A 24,632-nucleotide genomic window follows, 5' to 3' on the forward strand; every position below is an offset into this window, starting at 1 on the left:
GCCTACTTTCACTTTCTAGTGTGCGGCGTGCGCATTCATTACGTGAAAGATCATTAGTAGCAAAACAGCGATCAAATATTACATGGCAGTGAGTTTTGTTTTCAAATCTTTTCATGCATGTCTAGATAACGGGTGAGGAATGTTTAGGAGACAGAGGCTGGGGTCTTTTTTAGGCTGTGCAAAGCACAGCACCTTTATTTGAGGCAGGTTAAGACTTTATTTCTTACATGGTGCGTTTTATTGCGAGACATAGGCCTACTTTTCGTTTGGAGCAGCATACCGGTAGGCTATCAAAAGCAAAAGATGTTCAATTTGGGATTTAATATACGTTTGGACTGTTTGATTATATTGCTAAATTTCGGGACTGATAACCACTGAAATCTGTGGGGTATTTGATGGTTCACTATTAAGTTTCATGTAGTTGAAAGAGTGTCAGGATTTCCATCCGCTTATTGCGAGATAAGGCATCCGCTTTCATTCATTCATGGAACGTGTGTTGTGCTGTAATGGAAACCTTATTCAGTATAGCCAGAGGTCTACGATAGCCTAAATGTAGTTATTTTTTTTAATTATGCATGATTTACTTTTTTATCAAATTCGTAGGCTGATGCCTGGCAGCAACAATTGTGTTTTAAATGTAGGTTACTGCTTCAGCCTCTGGCAAGTTTAGAAGGGGGCGGCAAGCGACTGGTAGCTTGAGAGCGACGTGTTGGAGACTCATGGTGTAGGACAATGACGTCATTGCCAACAATATTAAACCAGCCAACAATATAAAATATTAGGAGCTCTTTTATGAATTAAATGGAAACAAAATTATTACTTGCCTTTATTTGTCCGAATCTGGGGGCCAGCTATAAATAGAATCCCGGCCATAATTTGAGGATTTAGGTATGCATGTGTGTTTCAGGCATAGTGCAAGCTCTAATCTCTGACTGAAAGTGCACAGAACTTGTGCATTTGAGAGCGCACTCACGGCTGTAGACGGTAATGTTTCATGTAGGGTTCATGTCAGTTAATATGAATTAACATTTAAAGTGTTCAATTATATATTTTTCATAAATAAGTCGCACCAGACTATAAGTCGCAGGAACAGCCTGCGAACTAAGAAAAAAGTGTGACTTATGGTCTGGAAAATACAGTAGTTGTTTTCTCAGCAGATGCATGAAAGGGTAACCAATTAACTGTAAGACTTGTGAAGTTTAATTTCCTTGTTTTGGCAAGTAGCCGCATAGCCTATCGAAAAATAAATCCTGACCATGTCAACATTGGGCGAACAGAACACAGATGCAAAGCAGAGTTTATATGACAAGCCAATTTAACCTGGCAGACTGAAGTAGCTTATTTTCATAGTTGATAAGCAGCCGTTTTCCACACAGCAAAGTGGCGCACTACCTGCCATAATTCAGCCACCAATACAAAATATCCTCAACTTGAAAAATGGAAGGACATCTATGGAGTTTTTAAGAATGCTGGATTCCACTCAATGACTTGAAATAAACTGTGCTTTTGTTTCTTTGAATTCAGAGGCAGGCATTGTCACGGACAGAAGACGACCCAAGAGCGCAAGTTCAAATTCAGAGTCTTTTTATTGAAGGGTTCCGGTTCCAGGGGTGCTAGGAGTGCCAGGGGTGTCAGGGGTTCCAGGGGTTCTCGGGGCTCTGGGGTTTTTCAGGGTCCTGTGGGTTACCTGGGCTCCGGGGGTCACCAAGTTTCCGGGGGGATTCCAGTCCAAGGTGCTGAGTGTGTGAGTGTGTGTGTGTGTGTGTGTGTGTGTGTCCCCCAGTGATCGAGCGGCGTCTCGGGCTGAGGGTGGTGACGCGTCTGGGCTCGCTCGTCTGGTGGTCGGAGGCCTGGGGAACACACACACACACACACAACAGCAAGATGAACAGCAGGCAGAAGTACAGACCAGGGCTAGGCACTAAACGTGGTGAGAGACAGAAGGCAGATTCGAGTTACCGGGGGGGCTGAAGATCGGAGAGTAATCGAGAAGATCCGGAAGGCAGGTCGGGATAACCGGGGCAGTAGAACAGGGAGGCAGTCAAGAATGGATCCGAATCACAGGTAGGAGTCAGAGAGAGAGTGAGAGAGTGAGTGAGTGCGTGAGTGAGTGAGTGAGTGAGCAGGCAGGCAGGCAGGTTACTGGTCCAGGTTTGAAGACGATCTGACAGGGCTTGGTTGAAAAAACAGGGCTTTATATACTGGGAGAGGTTAGTGGAGAAATGCAGTGCAGCTGGCAGAGTAATTAGAGCAGAGTGGGGCAAGGTGAGGATGGTGAGTGGGAAATGCAGCGCAGCTGGCCAGGTAACAAGAGCAGAGCAGGGCGGAGCCAGGTGGAGCTCGTTAGGCAGAGTAGAGAGAGAGTGAGCAGAGTGGCAGAGAATTTAATTCAATTAAGGTTGTTACCAGGGAGAGAGAATGCTCATGACAGGCATATGCAGTCACTTTTTAGCATCCATTAAATGTTGTCATTAACAATGATCATCATCATCATCATCAGGTGAAAAACCTTTAAAAGACAGACAAAAAAATGGGGAACAGAAAGTACATGAGATGAAGCTATACAGCCAACAGTAGACATTTAAACACGTGCAACATTCCATGAGAAATGCAGAAAATTACGCATCTTTCAACAGCATTTGATAACGTCTAAATATAAGTGTAACATTCAGGAATTGCCCAATAGAAAAATAGATTCAAATGGCAGTTTCAAACATGGCTGTAAATAAGCAGGGGTAACCAGACATTTAAATAGGCAATGAATATTCAAGTACGAAACTAATTTAATAAAAATAAATCAGTAGAAAAATATCTCTAATAGAAAAATATATCTATGAGTAGAAAAATATATATTGAAGTAGAAAACCACATACGACTAGAAATGCAATTCCGAGGAATTACACGAGGGGATGCAATCTGCTGGTTAGGGTGTTGGTGGGGCTGTTGAGCTTGCTGCTAGCTAGTTGGTAGGGTAATTGTGATACCTGCAAAGGTGCTTTTGGAGTAACCAAATTTGAATCTTGTGACATGGCATTCTTGAGATATAACACTCAAGGTGTTTTTGACCTTGACATTTGACCTTCAACCTCCAACATCAACTCACTTCATCTTTGAGTCCATAAAACACTGCACCAAATTTGATGCATGTAACGCAAGCCGTTCTGGAGATATAATGCTGAATGCATGAGATATGGCTGGGACTTTTATTTTGACACACAGGAAACACTAACAGGATGTGTAGTTCAGGTAGAGCTAGATTGTATGCTTAGAGGCTGAGACAGTTGAATTCCTCACAGGTGACACCTGTGCCAGTGTTCTGATTAGCCTGGGAACTGCTCTGAGAACTACTTAACGAGCGCAGCTGGCTCTATTATGACATCACAGCCCCCATTCAAGTCTATGGGGGAAAAATACACTTTTAATTACAAATATCTCAAAAAGTATAAACTTCTCAAAAATGAAAAACGGATAGGATGGTAAAGCCTTGGAAGATCTACGGAACGGTGTTTGAACCAAATTTGTACGTTAGTCGGTTTGGGCTGAATAGCGCGCACAAAAAGGTAAAAAGAAAAATAATAATAACTAGAAATGCAATTCCAAGGAATTACCAGTGCATGAAAATGCTAAAGTTGTGATGTAAAATATCATGTATAGTTAAAACAGATAATACAGAGATGGTTACTACGGTGATGCTAGGATAGACATGGTGGTTGCATAGCTTAATAAAAGTTGATAGTTTAAAAGTAGACTGTTTAAAAGCTGAATGTAGATAGTTTAAAAGTTGTTGATAGACAGTAGATAGTTTAAAAGTTGTTGATAGACAGCTAGTTTAATAGATAGTTTAATGATAGTTTAAAAGTAGACCGTTTAAAAGTTGAAGGTAAATAGTTTAAAAGTTGTTGACAGACTGGAAGTTGAATGAATGTTGATATTCAAATAGTTTAATGGCTGTGTATAGGTAGATATTTGACGATAACTGAAAGTTGGAATGGCTCTAATGTTTGCTAGCAGTTATGCTAAGATTTTTAACTATGCTAACCATGTTACTTAGCTAATGTTTTATAGCAGTGCTAGCAATGCTAACCTGCTAACCATGCTACTTAGCTAACGTTTTCTAGCAGTTTAATGAATGTTGATATTCAAATAGTTTAATGGCTGTGTATAGGTAGACATTTGACGATAACTGAAAGTTGGAATGGCTCTAATGTTTGCTAGCAGTTATGCTAAGATTTGTAATTCTGCTAACCATGCTACTTAGCTAATGTTTTATAGTAGTGCTAGCAATGCTAACATGCTAACCATGCTACTTAGCTAACTTAACTAACATTTTCTAGCAGTTTTGCTAAACATTTTCTAGCAGTTTTGCTAAACTATGCTAGCAATGCTAACATGATAACTATGTTAACCATGTGACTTAGTTAACTTATCATTTTTAGTAGTTATGCTAACTATGCTAACTAGCATGCTAACTATGTTAACCATGTTACTTAGCTAACTTAGCTAATCATTTTTAGTAGTTATGCTAACTAGCATGCTAATATGCTAGCATGCTAACCATGTTACTTAGCTAACTTAGCTAATCATTTTTAGCAGTTATGCTAACTATGCTAACTAGCATGCTAAAATACTGGCATATTAACTATGCTAACCATGTTACTTAGCTAACATAACTAATAATTTTTAGCAGTTTTGCTAAAAATGCTAACATGCTAGCATGCTAACTATGCTAACCATGTGACTTAGCTAACCTAGCTAAATATTTTTAGCACTTTTGCTAAAAATGATAGCAATGCTAACATGCTAACTTTGTTAACCATGCTAACTAGCTACAGTGGGTAGGAGTCACAGTTGATGAAAAGTGTTGACAGTTGATGACAAGTTAAAAGTTGTTGATAGACAGCTAGTGAATGTATATAGTTTAAAAGTTTAAAAGTTGAATGTAGATAGTTTAAAAGTTGTTGATAGACAGCTAGTTTAATAGATAGATAGTTTAATGATAGTTTAAAAGTAGACCGTTTAAAAGTTGAATGTAAAAAGTTCAGTAGTTTAATGGGTTACATTGTTTAACAGTGGATTATTGTAGTGAGGGACTTTTATTTTGAAACAGTTTTGGGCAGAGGAAACAGTTGAATAGGATGTGTAGTCTTAATTGACCCAGATTGTTTGCTTAAAGCCTGAGGCTGCAGGTGGCCTGAACACCTGCCATAGGATTCTAATTGCTTAACGGCCGTATTATGATGTCACAATCGGCAATGTTAAGTCTATGGGGATTTTTAAAAAGTTTTTCTTTAAAAGTTTAAAAAGTATAAAAGTTTCAAAGTTGAAAAGACATAGCAACCCGATCTGTTTGAAGACCTACGTTACAAAGTTTGAATGAAGTTTCTAAGTTAAACTGTTGAAGAGAAATTGCGTACGGAAAAAGTGGTAAGCGGAATAATAATAATAATAAGAAGTTGCCTAGGAAGAACAGTACAGTGCATTTTCATACACTGTAATAATAAGAAGTTTTCGGATTTCAATAGAGGGGATGCATCCCCTCTAATTAGAAAACACATATAGCCCATATTAAATTACATAGAACCCCACAAACATCCTAAAGCAAACTGTAGCTTACAAACTCACAGGGCCATTAGCACCCTCTATACAATAGGCCTACAGCACAATACGATCCAGCTTTAACATACGTTGCTTAAATCGTTAAGCATACAAAATAACAATTCAGGCATTTACTTAAACGCACGGACAGCAGGTGGAACCGCACCTCCACGGACATTCACGTTCCAAGCCAATTAAGGCATGCATTTGGTTCGAGCACCAACATTAAAAGTGGTATAAATCCCTTACCGTCAGTCTCTCCAGCTTTTAAATGTCCCAGATTGCACAGAACTTCGTGAACACGCAGGTAACTCTTCGGCGTTTGCCTTTGCATTTGTCAGCGTCTGCTCTATTGTTTGCTGTCGTGTCTCCCCTATTCACTCCCGCTTAGTATTTAATTAACCACCTGTGCCTTGGGGGTGCGTCACTTGTGTTACGTTGCGGACTGAACGCAATGGGAGGAGATTTAATTGATAGTGTCGGCCGACTCCTCTCCGCTAACCTGACTGAAAGTGAAATCGGCACTGTTTTCTCTTTTCCCCATGCAGCTTTCTTCCCATTATTCCCAAACTATCCTAAATAGAGTTTGACTTCACAGTGTCAGTTCCAGTAGCAAGTGAACAGTGTGTGGAGATGCCAGATAGGTCCCAATTCCTGAAATGAGGAAGAAGGTGTAAAGTTACATATGAGCCATTTCAAGGCCATTTATGGTATTTAAAAAAAAAAAATAAAAAAAAAACATCTACTGTAAATGTGTGTACTTTTGAGGAATAGAGCCAGCTACCATTGATTCAACATGTGAAATTTTGTTTACATCACAAGATATTGGCCCTTACTGTACATGGGCCTTTACATCATTTTGCCAAGATATTAGCAGAGGCATGTCTTAAAATAGAAAAAAATATGTGAATTTCAGCAATTACCGATGGACAGGATGGCATGACATTTGAGAGGCATCTAAAAAATATGGATGCAATGTAGCATGTCATTTTTTTATATTTGGTGTGTGTCCAGAGAATGTTGTAGTGATCCAACACGTCAAACTTTTTCTCAGATCTCAGGATTTTTGTCTTAAATAATTTGTTTTGTATTCTAATATATGGGATGTCATAGGACAGGGGTGGCGAACCTGCGGCTCGCGAGCCGCATGCGACTCTTTACCTCCTCTCGTGCGGCTCGCGGCAGCTCAACTGATGTTCCCACTTCTCTTTAAAGTGTTTTATTTTTTTAAATAGCCTATATTTCTGGTAAATGAAAATGCTTTTCATAATTTGATAGTAACTCATAGTTAGGCTGCAATGTTTAAATTAAAACTAGATGTACCGCATAGCGGTACAAAATATGACCACCGCTCAGTCCTGTACATCCATTCCGCGAAAATAAATCATATTAATGAATTTGTCTCCATCTTCTACTCCATCCCCCACTCTTGAAACTTTTGTGTATGCTTGTTTGGAATGTGTGTTTGCGGGCCGCACACAAAGTAGCCTACTGGCGCTGCAAAGGTGAATAGATTTGTAGCACTTGCCAAAAAATTTGTAGCATTGTTATAAAACCTTTTAAAATATCTAAACAATCACAAGTAGGGCAGTTCATCACAGTCCATCCATTGCAACTGGACTGATGAAAGGTACACCTGTAGGCTACATTGTATTTGGGAAAAGCAGAAGGTAGCAGCATAATGTATTTATTTATTTATTATTATTAAACAAAACAATCCCTGTCAGTTCCATGCAGTTTTCAACAGCTATCAAGAAGAGAGGTCATGTCATGGATTTTTGTTAATGTTTCTTCTTCTACATATGCATAAGTTTAGTCATCTAGTTCATATGATATTCAGCTTTATTGTCAATGCACAAATGAAATACCAGTAGTCTAAAACAAAATGCCGTTTTACCCAGTGGTGCAAATAACTGACATGTCCAAAAGGGCCTTCATGAAATGCGTTGCTAGACTGTTCATACTCATTTTAACGGGCTACTGTTCGTGCAAATAATATGCTGATTCATGTTCCCTTGCATTTTGCAACTATGAGGTCCATGGTTAGTCTGGAGTTCACCCAGCTTAGTCCATGGTAGGCACCCGATAGAAATATTGTTTAATTTTGCGATTGAGATATCCACGCACTGGCCCCACCCCTCTCACATCCTGAACACGCACTTCGAACAAATAAAAAACATCTCAGTCTCACGGTATAGCCATAGGCAAAACTGTATTGGACCGGTGTAACGTTGGTACTAAATCATCCATCGCAAAGAATGATTTTTGTAGCACGTGCAACAAATATGTGTGTAGGTACAGCCCTGCCCTGGATACATCTCTCAACGTCGCTCTAAAACATTTGGTTTAAATGGAGATGTAGATCACGGGTGCGTTAATAAATCTACATTATGCGTGAAGTTGACACAAATTATTCACTTTGACGAATTTATGTAGTTTCAGTCCTAGTTACTTTATTTTGAGCCATGCTCTTCCTTACTTGAATCACCTTTAAAAATAGAGGATTGAAGTAGCCTATATGGGTGTTTTGGGAATGAACGTTGACTCAGATGCTTTTTGACACTTTGAGCTAAATGTCCCAGCCCGGTGTTTAGGATGCATCATAGACAGGCTATCTTTCAGGTAGCCTATATATTTTCCATTAGAAAACCATCACGTAGCGAACGTGTTGTGGCTAACTCACTTAGCTCCTGTTAGTAGCCTAGGTTATGGTCATAAGCAAATGAGATGACAGTCGAAAGATGCAATTAGTGCTGTTATCAATTTTCTTGGTAGCCTATAACCGCATTTATGGTTTTCTACAAATACATCAATAATCAAATTGGCCTCCATCACTCAACCAATGCTAATGGTAACATTATTTTACCTACTTTCGGGTCGTTAAACAACGGGACGCTGGCTGCTCAAGCCGCTCTGTCTGACCTGTTTTTGTTCGTTTTTTTATATTTTACTATTTTATTCCTATATTTTTTCTTCAATTCTTGCACATTCGTTAATTTAGCTGTACAGTTATAGATAGCCTTTTTTATTTAAATTGTTTATTTTGTTTTTCTGCACTTTTATTGCGTTTTATGAAGTCTGCCTCTAGCGCTCTGTTTTTGTTTTTGTTTTTCGCCTGGTGATCAGCTGTTTTTTCTGCCAATTGCCATTAGCGAGGCCTATTACACTGCTATTTGGGATTGCTGCTTGTGTGGAGGAAGCTGTGCTGGACTCGTGCTAGTGTCTCTCTCCTTTTCCATCCTGTATACGCTGGGTTCATACAGTCGGTTGACTGTCCAGCTGCTGGGTATAGTCGGTTGACTGACCAGCCGGAGATTGAGGCTTCGTGCTAGCTAGGTGACTGCAAATGCACCGATAACATCAACTCCACTTTGGTCTGGCTGATCCATCAATCCATGTCGGAGTTTGTGTTTCGGCTATGGGGGGCTTTCATTACACACCCCTTGAACTTCAACAGTTCGCCTCCACCGACACCATCAACTTCGAGGTGATCCACCTTTGCCGGGCAGCGGGGATCCTCCGGCGGAAACGCTACTTGCACAGAGGCGCACGTCGCTCTCTCATCCGAGCGTCACAGGAAAGCATCCCTCCATCATCTCCACGGGATCTCTTGCCGAATCAACGCTGCTTTCCAGAACAGTCCGCTCCTACAAACAAACCGCTCCCTACAGTGTCAGTGGAGAATCTACAGCGACCTCCTGGATCTTCTCTGTACGGCACCTGCACACGGCGATTGCTGTCACCACCATGGAGCAGTGTCCCTGATAATGTGCCAGACTCTCTTGTGCCATCCACCAGAACAAGCGAGCACCAAGACTGCATAGCCCTACTCCCACTGATTACTCCGGACAACGGATCACGTGACCTCAAAGCTGTAATGAATGTGAGGTCTCTTTCGAACAAGACCTTCATTCTCCAGGACAACTTTACGTCTCGTCAGCTGGACTTTCTTTTCATCACGGAGACTTGGCTTAACAACGGTGATGTAATGCCTTTCGGTGAACTTTGCCCTCCTAAGTGCAGCTTCTTCAATTCCCCAAGGTCTACTGGTCTTGGAGGTGGTCTAGCAACTGTGTTTAAAGACTGTTTTAATTGTAGAATTATACCAACTGATGTTTACTCTACTTTTGAAGTTCAACTTTTTAAAATTCATGCTAATCCCCCTGTCCTCTGTGCATTAGTGTACAGACCACCTAAAATTGGTTCTAATTTTATTCAAGAATTCTCTGACCTTTTATCATTCATGGCCACTCATTCTGACAAATTATTGATTCTTGGGGATTTCAACATTCACATCTGTTGCCCATCAAAACCTTTGGTTCATGAGTTTTTATGCATAGTGGACTCTTTTGACCTCACTCAATCAGTGATGGCACCAACACATCAGAAAGGCCACACTCTAGACCTTGTACTTTCCTCTGGCTTCTCTGTGTCTAATTTAGAAATTGTTGATATTGGTATCTCTGACCACTCTATGATTTTGTTTGAATGCTCTATGTTTTGTTCCCCTGTCTCTCCGCCCAAGTCCCACTCCTTTGTCCGAGCCATATAAATTCAACAACAGCTTTACATTTCTCTAACACCTTTATGCTTACTCAGTCACCTGCTATCAATGATGTCCTGTCCACCTGCTCTGATACGGAAGAATTAGTTAATCTATTCAACACTTCCTGTTCCACTACTCTACACTGTGTTGCCCCTTTAACTAAAACGGTCAAAAACCAACTCCACTCCCTGGTTTAATGATTCTACCCATTCTCTTAGACAAGTGTGTAGGAGAAATGAGTGAAAATGGAAAAAAGACTAACTCCAAGTCTCTTATGACATTTTTAGAGATTCTCTAAAGATGTACCAAAACTCTGTTAAGTCAGCTAGTATTACTCTAAGTTGATTGCCAGTAATGCTCACAGACCAAAAATATTGTTTAGTGCCATCAACTCTATTTTAAATCCTCCTGCTGCTGTTCTCTTTATCACTCCCACCACTGAAAACTGTGAGAAGTTTCTTAATTTCTTCATTGATAAGATTAATAACATTAAATCTCAAATTCCTTCCTTAATTTCTGATCCCTCAGTTATAAAACTCTCACCCAGCTGCCTTCAGCAGTGGCAACCTGTGTCTCCCTCCCAGCTATTTGAAGTGGTCTCTCATATGAAATCCTCCTCTTGCCACTCAGATGTTTTACCTTCACACCTGTTTAAGGAAGTCTTTAACATCATTTGCCCTGTTGTTTTGGCCATTATCAACAGCTCTCTATCTACTGCAGTGGTCCCCTCTAGTTTTAAGCATGCAATTGTCCAACCTTGATTACAGTGACCTGAAAAACTAGGCCTATTTCCAAATTACCTTTTGTTTCAAAGATCCTGGAAAAAGTTGTTCTCTCTCAGGTCACTTCTTATTTGAATGCTTTCAACATCCTAGATAAATTTCAGTCAGGTTTTAGAAAACTTCATAGCACCGAATCTGTTCTACTTAAGATGCAAAATGATATTCTTTGCTCAGTAGATAATGGTTCTTGTGCCCTCTTAGCACTTCTTGACCTTAGTGCTGCTTTTGATACCATTGACCATAGCATCCTGTTAAAACGTCTGGAGGATGAAGTTGGTCTGCAAGGGGTGGTGTTGAAATGGTTCACATCATATCTGAATGATAGAACATTCCAGGGCTTGAAAACGAAATTATTTTTCAAACGTTCCGTTCCGAACGGTTCAGGTAGGCCTATGTTTAACGTTTTCGTTCTTGCATGCGTTCCGCCACCAACATATCGGTCCTGAACCGGTTCGGAACGCAAAATATCGCTTCGTTCTTAAAGTTCCGCAGTGTTTGGCGGGGCCTATCAAGTGTATTTTTTTGTGGACTTTACCTTAGAATAGACGTACTCATTATTTCCCCTTGATTTAGCCTATACCGTAGCTATGCCCAAAAATAATAAATCACAGGCGGCATCCAAAAACATTCAGATGGGCTATCCATCCCATAGCCTACAGACTTACTGTAGGCCTAACCTATGCCTATAAATAATTTCTTATCAAAAATATTTCTGGATACGTGCTAAACTCCTTACCTGGTTGTAGCCTAAGTTTTATCCATATGGAGATCTTCAAAGGCTTGCGCTATAATTCCAACCCTGTTTATAAACGAACCTGTCTGTTGCTGACAAGGCCTATCTCAAATTTCCCGTTTAACTCTTCTACATAGAATAGGCTATAATTGCGCAAACATTTCAAATCCCGACTTTAAAATGACAAGGCGTGGACAGGCAAAATAGGCTATTACGCATAGGTGGGCTTGTTTTTCGCACAACCGGAAATAGTCTCCCTGACATAGGATATGCTTTTGTGAAATTTTATTTTGTTCCGGAACAGTTGAAGACTATTTTGCTTTCGTTTCCGTTTCCGCTCCTCGTAAAATTCCGTAAAATTCCGTTCGTTTTCGTTTTTTTGTTTTCGTTCCTTGAACCAGTTCGGAGCCCTGGAACATTCTCTGTAAGATTAGGTAATTGCTCTTCGTCCATTGCACCCATCAAATGTGGTGTCCCTCAGGGTTCCATTTTAGGCCCTCTGCTAATCTCCCTAATATATGCTGCCTCTTGGCTCCATTTTTTAACAAACATAACATTCAATATCACTGCTGTGCTGATGACTCTCAATTTTATCTGCCATTAACAGCCGATAGTTCCTGCACCTTGGAAAGCCTGTTTAACTGCTTTAATGACATGAAGAGTTGGATGGCTGCAAACTTCTTACAATTAAATGAAAAGAAAACAGAGATAATTATTTTTGGTCCACTCAGCTCTGTTCCTAAGATAAGAAATGCACTTGGGCCACTGGCTGTAAATTGCCACAGTGAGGTCAGAAATCTAGGTGTTTTCCTAGATTCCTCTTTGAATTTCAATAAGCACGTCAGTAGTGTGGTTAAGGGAAGCTTTTTTCAACTAAGACAAATAGCTAAATTAAAGCCCTGGCTCTCATATACTGACTTAGAAACTGTAATTCATGCTTTTGTTACATCTAGGCTGGACTATTGTAACTCTCTGTATTTAGGTCTGAACCAATCTACCCTTGCTAGACTTCAATTAGTCCAAAATGCAGCAGCTAGGCTTCTTACTAGAAGAAGACAAAGAATTACATAGAATTATGCACATAAGTCCTGTGCTGGCCCAACTCCATTGGTTACCTGTCAATTACAGAATTCATTTAAAAGTTTTACTTTTTGTTTTCAAAACCCTAAATGGAATGACACCACAGTATATCTGTGACCTTTTAAGTCCCTACTGTCCTTCTAGGCCACTGAGGTCTTCCTCACAACTTCTCCTATCAGTCCCAAAGGCAACCCTTAAAACTAAAGGTGATAGAGCTTTTTCTGTTGCTGCCCCTAGACTCTGGAACAATCTCCCTATAGAAATTAAGTCCTCTCCCACCATCAGTAGTTTTAAACCAAATTTAAAGACCCATCTATTTTCTTTGGCCTATAATGTCCATTAATTTCTCCCCTTGTTTGGTTGTTTATTTTTATTTAATTTTTTATTTATTTAATCTTATTTCTATTTCTTTTCTGCATTATATTAACTGGCATCTAACTTTACTGTACATCTTTCTCTAGGCCTATAGTAGTAGTAGTTTCAGTAACCATATGTTTATTATGACCGCCGCTAGCGAAGCGGTCATATAGGGATTGTCAAAGTTTTTTTTTTTTTTTTTCCAATATTCATGCAATATTATTCTGCTTTAATCGCCCCTATCTTCAGTTAAGATGTTCAGAACTGCACCAAATTTTATTTGTATGATTGACCTGGCATTCTCTGGGGGTATGCCAAGTTTCGTAGAATTTCATCCATGGGGGGGTCTTAAAAAAAATAGATTATGTGTACATTTAGTGACTGTACACTCATTGGCCTGTAGATGGCGGTGCACACATATACACATGCACACACATACAGGCACCCACATACTATCGGTATTAGAACGGCCGATACATAATTACAAATTCAGTAGGATTAAAAGAAAGCCAAAATATATATTCATCATCATCATCATGGCTGCATTTCCAGTATTGGCGATAAGTAGTCGTTTGTCCACTAGATGGCGCATCGTTGCAGTGAGACGTAATTTTGTTGGAAGTTAAATGTGGGTTGGAATAACAATGGACGCTTCCTCTATAGCAAAGATCCTTGATTACTAGCAAGATAGAGCAACGTAATTCGTTACTATGGGAGCAAAACGGGACAGTTCCGGTCTGCATAAGTGGGAGTGTCACCTTACGTCACTAAATAAACTTTCTCTCTTAATAAGCAATAAGAACAGATAAACATAATTGTGTTCACAGTATTATTGTCTATAATCATGTATGATACCAATGAATCATTCTTTAGGACATGATATGAATAATTTAATTAGTCATGTGAACCGAGCTAGCTAGCTTAAAATGCTATACAAGTGGATGGGAGTAGCTATGGCAATACAGCTATGCACTAAAAAGTGACTAGTAGTTGAAGGACTTCGCTTAAACTTAATATACTGTTGCAAATTCACTTGAGTATAAACTATCCACTTTAACTAATGTCAGTAATGTTATTCAGCTAGTTGTCATTTCAAAGAAATTACACTTCTCCGTTTAAAATGTTACCTTAGCTAAGAGGCTAGCTAGCATGCTAACAACCGGACAGTAACTGGCAGCAGCATGGTCTGATATTAAGTTATTTTATTACAAATCCGAACACTAAAAAATTACACTTTTAGGCTTGAAATGATCCCAAACACTTACAGATTATGACAAAATTTTCCAAAAAAACCTCAACCAATCCAGAAAGACATAATGACCAATTTATTGGTAAAATTCCACAAGTCTCCATTGACATTAGTGCAGCGAGGGTTTACTCTGGTCTGCATAAAGGGGGATTTCCCCCCCTCCCCCTTGCAATAATCGAACGTGGAAATTGTCGAACGTTTGCGCCTCTCGCTCCGCTTTAACCCTCTCTGACTATAGTTTACCGCAGAGAACGTCTAATAAGGATAGGATGATGTTCACATGAAATGTAATTCCCATTTCTTCTTGAAGCCAAAATAAATCTGAGGATGTTTATCGGACATGCTTGGTTTTTACTGCAGGTACGTTAATCTTATAATATCAATAAGGACCTAGGTAATGTTACCGTTAGCGTTGGTTGAGTGATGGAGGCCAATTTGATTGATTGCATTTGTAGAAAACTATAAATGCGGTTATACCAAGCAAATTGAAAGCAGCACTGTAATTGTATCTTTCGACTGTCATTTGTTGCATGTGCTACAAAAATCATTCTGTGCAATGGAAGATTTACCAACGTTACACCGGTCTGATAGGCTTACAGTTTTGCCTATACATGCGTGAGACTGAGGCGCCTGTTTATTTTGTTTTTTAAGTGCGTGCAGGGGTGAGAGGGGAATCGATGTGCTTTGATTCCAGCTTGGTAGTTGTAGTCTGTGAAATTAAAAAACGCGTGTGTGAAGTATCCAAACAATGACACCTTCATTTCATTATGGCTGCTTTAGCAACACACCTTAAGCTACTGTAGTGGGTCCCATTTAGAAGTGGCTACTTCATTCGCTTTCCTTGACTCATGGAGCTGCGTGAATTTTATTACAACTTTTCGCCACGCGATATGGCAGTTTAAGTCCGCTTGATACTGTAAGGCGTAAGCCATTGGTTTCCAACTGAGATTTTATTTGTGTCGCCAGCATAGCCTGTTGACAATTTATGTTGTAAATAGGCCTACCTTATAAGCCTACCTGTAGCTTAGGGAAGCTAACAGCTTTCTATTAGGATCTAGTGTGTTAGTTACAGTTTTGTCATAACTCCCTGATGCATTTTGCATTTAGAATAGCCAGAGCGTGAACAATATCGGTGCCTATGGACTAGGCTTGGTGAACCCAGCCTGATCTGCCCGCTATTTATTTTTTGATTTCTTAAAAGATTGAGGTTGGTCTGGTGAAAGCCAGACTAGCCATGGACCTCAGTTACACAATGCAAGGGAACATGAATCAGCCTATATTTGCACGAACAATAACGGACAACAGCTCTTCAACTTTGGCCCGTTAAAATGTGTATGAACAGTCCAGCGACGCATTTCATCAAGGCCCATTTGGACATGTCAGTTATTTACACCACTAGATGTAAAACAGCATTTCGTTTCAGACTACTGTTACTTAATTTGTGCATTAACAATAACGTTTCAGACTACTGTTCCTTAATTTGTGCATTGACAATAAAGTATTACATGAACTAAAGATGACTAAAATCTTATGTAGAAGAAGAAACATTCACAAAAAATCCATCCATCCAAAAATAACCTTTGTTTTTGATAGCTGTTGAAAACGGCACGGAACTGACAGAGATGTTTTTGTTTATAAATAAATAAATAAATAAATAAATAACATTATGCTGATACCTTTTGCTTTTCCCAAATACAATGTAGCCTACAGGTGTAAGTGACCTTTCATCAATCCAGTTGCAATGGATGAACTGATGAACTGCCCTACTTGTGATTGTTTAGAGATGTTAAAGGTTTTATAACAATGCTACATCTTCTTTGGCTATTCTACAATCTATTCACCTTTTCAGCACCAGTAGGCTACTCTCTGTGCAGCCGCACACACACACTCAGGCATGCCAAACAAGCATACACAAAAGTTTCAAGAGTGGGGGATGGAGTAAAATATGGAGACAAATTGAAGTGTGATTTATTTTCGCGGAACGGATGTACAGGACTGAGCGGCGGTCATATTTTGTACCGCTATGCGGTACATCTAGTTTTTATCTACAATCATAATCTGTTTATTATTATTATTATTATTATTATTATTATTATTTTGTATTTTCATTTATTTATTTTTATTTTTTGTCATTTATGTCTTTATTTTTTGTTTTTATTACTGTTTATTTTATTTCTGAGCACCTTGGGTCAATAACATTGCGTTGTGTGCTATATAAATAAATATGACTTGACTTGACTACTCTAGGCTATTGATAAGATTTAAGATTAATGTAGCCTACCTGTAGTAAAAACCAAGCATGTCCGATAAACATTCTCAGATTTATTTCGGCTTCAAGAAGAAATGGGAATTACATGTCATGCAGAAATCATCCTACCCTTATTAGCCGTTCTCTGCGGTGAACTACAGTCTTGTCCTTGTAGGAAGCGAGATTAGATTAGATTAACTTCCAACAAAATTACGTCTCACTGCAACGATGCGCCATCTGGTGGACAAACGACTATGTGACGCCAATACTGGAAATGCAGCCAAATTATTATGATGAATATTTGGTTTTCCTTTAATCCTACCGAATTTGTAATTATGTATCGGCCGTTGTAATTGTCAATACTGATGGTATGTGCGTGCCTATGTGTGTGTGTGCGTGTGTATATGTGTGCACCACCATCTACAGGCCAATGAGTGATTCTACGAATTTAATGAAATTCTACGAAACTTGGCATACCCCCAGAGAATGTCAGGTTAATCATACACATAAAATTTGGTGCAGTTCTGAACATCTTAACTGAAGAGAGGGGTGATTAAAGCAGAATGATATTGCATTTTCATTTTTACCGGGGGGGTGCAAATCACAAATGAGTGATTATGGGCTAGGTTGATGTGGGCCCTTGAGACCAACATACCATAAAAATTTCTTAATCCTCGGTGCCACGGTTCAGGTAGTTATTTATTTAGGAAAAACTGCATTTTTTGGGTTTCGGGGGGGGGGCTTGGAGTGGCCCCCGGGGACCAAACGAAATTTTTTCCGTAAAAGTCTAGTGGGGCTACATACCCACCAAATTTCATGTGCCCCGGTGGTTCGGTGTCCCGGGTATCGTTAACTTTGACAATCCCTATATGACCGCTTCGCTAGCGGCGGTCATAATAATTGTACCGTTATGGATAGGAAAAAAGAAGCAGACACGTTTGTTTCTTTAGCCAGGTGTAATGCTACTGTTGCAATCAGGAAAACCCTGAAGCTAAGCGCAAATAGGAGGACGAACACGGGACATTCAAAAGGAGGATTTATCTTTTTGTAGCATAATCCATTTGGTTGATATGTCAACGTAACCAAAATAACACAGTTAAAAAACGTGTTCTAGTTTGGTAATTGGTATGCCAGATTTAACTGATGCATAAAGCTTCAAACCTGAACATTTCCCAAAGGCACTGACCTTTGCAAGAACAAGGTAAAGACGTCAGTCAGAGAAGCAGACTCGTTTTCTTTTTGTGTATTTTCTTTTAAAAAATGTAGCTACTGAACACTCGACGGTCACATTGGCATCATATCAGTTGTTACATTGAAGCGTTGCCAGGTTTTATGACGACAAGAGTTGAAATTGAATTGCGTAGGCCGGAGGGTGTATTTCATACACAATTTGGCAACCCGGGGAAAATGTCAGACTAACAGAAAAAATGAATGGATCCGTGATTTTAAAATGGAGTTTGATGGTCAAGTAAATTCCGGGAGTTTAACTTGTGAATAGCACACGTTAAGGCAGCAAAAAACTTTTTTTAATAAAAAAGAGTTTTTCAAAATCAAAAAAGCACTTCGGTCAACTTTTCTAGTCTGAAAAAGAATGAACCGTTTTTATTGTTAAAGGGAGGTTTTACAAAGTATTAAATGCAGAGGTACTAATATTATTATTATTATTATTATTATTTTTGTTTAAGGGTTTTACAAGGTTGGATTTTCCCTCATTGTTTACATTTTAAGACTAAGATAAACTGCCAAAATGTTTTTACATATATATATATATATATATACACACATATATGCCCAGTGTATACATACATACACTGGGCTGCCAATATTGCTGTATTTGTGTTAAGATACATAAAAATCAATAAAAATATGAATTTTAATTAAATCTTTCTTTGTACACAGGCCCACAGGTGTGCAGGCACTTTACTCTCTATCCTACATGTGGTACAGTGCTCATAATTCTGCCACAGTTGTCCTGGTTGGATTGATAGTCAGCCTTTTCACAGGTGTGGATCTGCATTTTCTAAAATGGAAAACATGTTGTAGCCCTCAGTTATATTTACTTGAACAGTACTCCTGTAACTAACTTGAGAAAATAAAAGAAAATAACCTTGTGACCATGCCACACCAGCAAATTTTTTAAGTATGAAACCAGTTCTGATGCTCAATCGTCTTTTAATTAATTGATTTGTGAATACTTCTGTGTTCATATTTGGAAAATACTTTCCGAAGCAATATCAGTAACTGTTTACCAAATGTTGGTCGCCAGTCACAGTTATTTAGTATCCTGTTTGACTCTTTAAACTCCAGAGGAAAAACAACCTAAGGTCTATTTACGGTAGTTAACAACTTCAAACTTTGAAAAAAGTTTGAAAAAAAAACAGCCTGACCAGCTAAAGGTGGATTGCTGGTTGACCAACTCGTTAACCAGCTTGTTTGACCACCCTATGATGGTTGACCTGCTAGACTAGCAAAACTCTTGTGAAAACATACCTTCAGCTGGTTTACACAGCTTACGATGGTAATTCAGCTTGTTTTGCTTGTCTTACCACCTCAAGCTGGTCATTTTAGCTGGTGTTGCTGGTCTACATTGCTGGTTTAACTGGCCATGCCAGCTTGTGTTGGGCATTCTAGCAAACCAGCATGACCATCTTACACTTACAATATCAAGCTTGGCAGGCTGGTCACCAAAATGACCATCTTACACCAGCTGTATCCAACATGACAGGCTGGTCACAACAGAACAGCAACACAACAGAACAGCTTCTTGGTGTTTTATGCCCCCAACGTTGTCTTCAAGGCAGCGCTGCCCTGAAGGCTCTAGGGTTAGGCATGGGTTAAGGTTAGGGTTAGTTTTGGGGTTAGGTTAAGGATTAGGTGCCTTTAAGTCAGCGGTGGCAGCGCTGCCTGGAAGACAACGTTGGGGGCATAAAACACCATCGAGCACCAGCTACACCAGCAAAGACCAGCAAGAGCTGGAAGAAAACCAGCAAAGACCAGCTCAAACCAGCTACCAGCTTAAGCTGGTTTCTAGCTGTTTTTTTCAGCTGGGTTGTTAATGGTATAAGTCAGTCAGTTTTATTTTTAAAGCGCATTTAACATTCACATAGTGCAACCCAAAGCGCTCCAACAAACAAGATACATAACAAGACAAACGATGCCGTATAATGATTTATAAAATAGCGACATGGACTTTGCCTGGTTAGCATCACTGTAAGCCCATTCAGTCTTGCTCAAAACGCCATCAATTAAGGTAATTTTGCTCTCAAACAAAAGTTTGACGTTGTTAACTACCGTAAATGGACCCTAGGTTGCTTTTACTCAGGAGTAACACTTTAACAGTAGTTTTTTTTTAGTAGTTTTTATCTGCAGGCAAAATTTGTGGTGAGCAGGCCTGATAAAGTCAACCTCTTTTATTGCTTTTCAGGGCCTATGAAGGAGAAGGAGCTGACCCCCGGTACAGTATACCCTGTGTTGAGCACCCTGCTGTTTTTCCTACCAGAGCATTACAAGGAGAAACTGTGCTGTGTCACTAAACTGTTAGACAAGGTAGTGTTCACATTCTCAGCCACAGTTACTCTCATTTTCTTAGATACTGATGCACAAACACTATCTGTAATACGATGCACATACTGTACACGCTTGGGGTGTCAGACTTCTCATTCCTTATTTTGAGAATGAGAAATTGGTCTGCGCCAGGCACACTGTTTAAAAGAGTTGTTCTAATGGTTTCAATTAGTCATCGGTGTGTTTTGGCCATAACATCCATTAGACCAATGAGAGTGACATATGCCATTCCCTTGAAGAGCAAGGAGCGCAAAATCAATGCATGTTGGTATTTTGATGACAAGTGAGCGCATCTCTTCAGAAGGAATCTGCTTGCAAGCAAGACTGTGTATCCAACATCAGGATTCTACTAAAGCTTGCTTAAACTTGTATCGTAAACGTGCTAATTACCAACCATTTCGTTCGAAAATTCTAAAACAACAATGTTTTTTAATACTTCAACATTTGCTAAATTAACCTTACATTTTTCATTAGCCATAGGTGTGTAGATTTGAACAAAATCTAGTTTGGTATTTACCGGGGCTTTTACTGCCTGAAATATCCGATTTTGTTTACCACACTGTAAAGTGCTGGGCTGGTGGGTGCTTATTCCCAACCTTTCTCACAGCACATCAACGGTTAGTCCGAGAATTCTTGTCAGCAATTCAAAATTCCCCTGGAGCTCCAATCGGATTTGTACACGCAGCCTTACAACACTGTTTACAGCTCTTCGAGTCACGATAAAATGTAATTTGGTACATAGCTAATTTAGATAAACGTATGGTGTGGGTGCTTGCGTTTCTTTAGGAATCTGCTGTCTTGGTTTGTATAGAAATGAATATTAATTGACACATACACGTAAGAGGTTGGACATACGTGACTGGTAATATGTCACGTTCCTATATGTGTGTGACGAGCAGAATATAGCCTACATGCATCTGCACTCGCCTAGTATTTGAACTCGTAGGCAACAACAAAAATTGAGTCTTACATTTAGTTTTTTACTTTCACAAGGGGTTACCATTGAAAACAGCCTGAAAAAACACAGTAGCCCAATAAGTTTGAATGACTGAATAAAATTGGCAAGGACATTCATCCAAGCAAACCAGTCGTTGCCTGAGACGTGTTGCTAAGGTCTTGCTTACCTTTCGTAACAGGGTGCTTTCAAAATAGCTGTGCATTACATGCGCCAGGTTTTTGTTGGTCAATGGTGTTATCATATTTAGGGGAATAAAATAGCAGACCTATTTTTTTTATTGACATACGCAATGTTCATTTCACAACTTGTGAACTTGAGCGTTTGCCAGAAAAAATATCACTGATTTGGGTGTGAGATAGGAACAAGACTTGCGTTGCACTTGGCGCTATGATGCACCAGGTATAAAATAGATTAACGTCAAACCTATATGAACATTTACCCAATTAATTTCTTTATTTTTTATTATATTTATTAAAATGTATATATAGGCCTAAGCCAAAATAAGAAAATCCATAATGACATTATTCATCTTGCATGAAGTATATGAGCTATAATTTCACTAAGGCTTAAAGTCATTACTTCACATCGAGGCCAATTGCGATAGTTGTTAGTTAATTTTTTTTCAGTAGTAATAGGAATTGAATTTGAATAGTCTCAACAGACAGTGCAGCCATTTGTTACATGTGACATTTAACAAACAAGTAACACTTCTGTTACCTGCACACTGATGGTTATGAAGCATATATGCAAAACAATATCTAGCTAAATGTTTACTCGGGATAAAGTGTTAAATGGTCTCTGTTCTTCTGTTTGCATCTTCTCCCCTCTTTGCTGGCTCTTTTGGTGGCCTGTGATTTAAATTAAATGTTATTATTTCCAAGAGGGCGTTACCAGTGGAATTTGACAGAAACTATATAACCAGGATGTGTAATTATCGAGCTGTTGGATTGGATCACTTGGGAATAATCTTATGCCTGTTTTCCTCAGTAAATGTAAAGAAAAATGTATTATACAAGTGTAGGGGTGTACTCATTTTTGTTGCCAGCTGTTTAGACATTAATGGCTGTGTGTTGAGTTATTTTGAGGGGACAGCAAATTTACGTTACAAGCTGTACACTCACTACTTTACATTGTACCAAAGTGTCATGTCCTCAGTGTTGTCCCATGAAAATATATAATAAAATATTTGCTTCGGCTTCGGGCTTGTAACCGAAGGGTTGCTGGTGCAATCCCCGACCCAGTAGGAAAAATGTGGGTGGGGGAAGTGGTTGAACACTGCTTTCCCATGCCCACATCCACAGTGCCCTTGAGCAAGGCACCCTTACTGCTCCCTGAGCGCCGCTGTAGCAGGCAGCTCACTGCTCCGGGTTAGTGTGTGCTTCACCTCACTGTGTGTACACTGTCTGCTGTGTGTGTTTCACTAATTCACGGATTGGGATAAATGCAGAAACCAAATTTCCCTCACGGGATCAAAAGAGTATATACTTGAACTTGAAAACAATGCAGTGCAATGCAATGCATCTGTGAATTTGTGTCTGGATTTTGGAAAATCTCAAGCCTTTTGAGATTGAGGTCAGCCCATGTTGCCATTTTGTTTCATGATTGTATTCATTGGTGAGTTCCAGTCAGAAAGTAATGTTAATATTTCATCATTCTTTGATAGCTACAAGGCTTGAGGTTTGACACCAAACTGATTTTCAGTGTTTTCAAGACAATTGAGTGTTTGGCCAATGTGTTAACAACCCCACTGGACAATTCCATTTCCCACATTGGACTATTTGAACTTTCTGACACTAAATAGGATTCATGCATTATCATACTGAAACCATCCCACCTCTTGTAACATACACCTCAGGTGGCCTTAAACACCATGTTCTATTCTCTACATCTGACTAACTTATGCATTTATCATGTATACAGACCTTACTGTTCTGTAACTGACTAGGCAGATGGGTCAGGCCCTTGAGTCGTGGATCTGCTCGAGGTTTCTTCCTATATGTATCTCCAATTCTAGGAAGTTTTTTCTTGCCCCTGTTACCCATAGGCCTTATTTTCTTTTATCTGATTATCTAACATTCTGTAAAGCGCCATGAGACATGTGTAATGTTTTGGTGCTCTATAAGTGAAATTAAATTGAAATTGAAATACAAACATGTATAACAAACAGCCCTATCTTTGTATGTGTTTCTATCTGTTGTGCAGTCTCCAGCATTGAACCAGCAGCCCTATGAAATGGCTCAGAAAGATGCTAATGCCGTGTCTTACTCCCAAGATGAGGAAAAGTGTCATGGAGAAGAGGTGGTGGTGGTGGTGCAGGAAACAGCCATGTAATGGCTCTAATCCACATACCTGTTTTTTTCTGGCCACAAATGGAGAAGCAGTGGAGAAAAAGAAGATGGAGCTGAAACCCATTTCCATGTTTCTAAAAATGATAGGTTTTGTCTTTGTGCCTTTGTGACAATGCTTGTCAAGGATTTTTTATGTGTGTATTACTTGAATAGTCAAAACTTTTCTGTTAATCAGTGACATATTGTACATGATATCCTACAGAGATTGTGGATCATCATCCTTGGAATTGCAGCAATCTCTGGTAAACTTGACTCATTTCTGAAGTAATTTTGTCAGACAAAAGACTATTTTGCATGAGAATGCAATAGGGATGCCATAAACATTTGGTAGTCGATACCAATACCAGTGAAATTATATGATTCTCGATTCCCAAATCAATGCCAGGGTAAAAATCCCATGTTCTTATACCTTGTTTCTCAATAAATGTGTTAAATATGAAAATTTGCCCCAATATTTCTCAATTCTATTTGCCATCAATAGCTTTCAATAATTGTCAGAACTCATAATAGCCTGTCTTGCATGGTAGGCTAAAGTAATGACAACAGTTTAAATAATAACCACACACATCACAGGAAATATAGCCTACATATTAAAATAAAAATAATGAGCTGATTGCATTCCTTCAAGGCTGATCTCTTTAAGGTTGGCTCATCTCAGCTCAAAATATCAGGTCATCAGTTAGAGAATTTGAGGGAGGAAATCTCAGAGGTGGATCTGTTTACATTGTATACTGATTAATATACTGATTGGTGTTACTCATTGTTTAAAGAATTCTCTGGCTTTCTGAGAATTGTTGCTTTGGTAAGTTGCTTGTGAATGAAGCCAGCCGAAGAGACAGAATACCTTAAAGCTGGAGACTGACATGCATATCCATGTGAATAGCGATACAGACCACAAGAAGTTACGCGAGTTGCTCACAATGAACTTCATTAGCAACTTGCCAATGCCAACATGATGAAGTGAAGCTAATTGGCTGGATGGAATTTGCAAACACAATAACGTTTATCGAGTAAGAAAAACATCTCTCTACAGACTGTATTTCTTCCCAGCTAGCCGCATGATAACGACAGGGTAGGAGATCCGGGAAAACAGCCAGAAAAGATAGATTTTGAAAGTATACAACCAAAGTTATTCCAGCCTGCCTTCTGACTTCCCCAACCACTCCTCCACA

At 39.2% G+C, this 24,632-nt stretch overlaps 1 protein-coding gene across 5 annotated transcripts in view; it reads left to right on the forward strand.

Moving 5' to 3' along the window:
• The window catches only part of slc5a6a (solute carrier family 5 member 6a), a 108,029-nt gene extending 84,127 nt beyond the window's left edge, over positions 1-23,902 (forward strand). For 4 of the 5 annotated variants that reach the window (XM_048250380.1, XM_048250379.1, XM_048250381.1 and 1 more), the window contains 3 exons: positions 18,490-18,593; positions 20,015-20,136; positions 23,315-23,902. In XM_048250380.1, the coding sequence (XP_048106337.1) occupies positions 18,490-18,593; positions 20,015-20,136; positions 23,315-23,443 (355 nt within the window). In that variant the 3' untranslated portion in view covers positions 23,444-23,902. The remainder of the gene's footprint in view (positions 1-18,489; positions 18,594-20,014; positions 20,137-23,314) is intronic. The other variant, XM_048250384.1, reaches the window with a different exon arrangement.
• Positions 23,903-24,632: the final 730 nt, after the last annotated feature.

The sequence above is a fragment of the Alosa alosa genome, chromosome 8 (assembly GCF_017589495.1).
Source record: "Alosa alosa isolate M-15738 ecotype Scorff River chromosome 8, AALO_Geno_1.1, whole genome shotgun sequence".
Lineage (NCBI taxonomy): Eukaryota > Metazoa > Chordata > Actinopteri > Clupeiformes > Clupeidae > Alosa > Alosa alosa.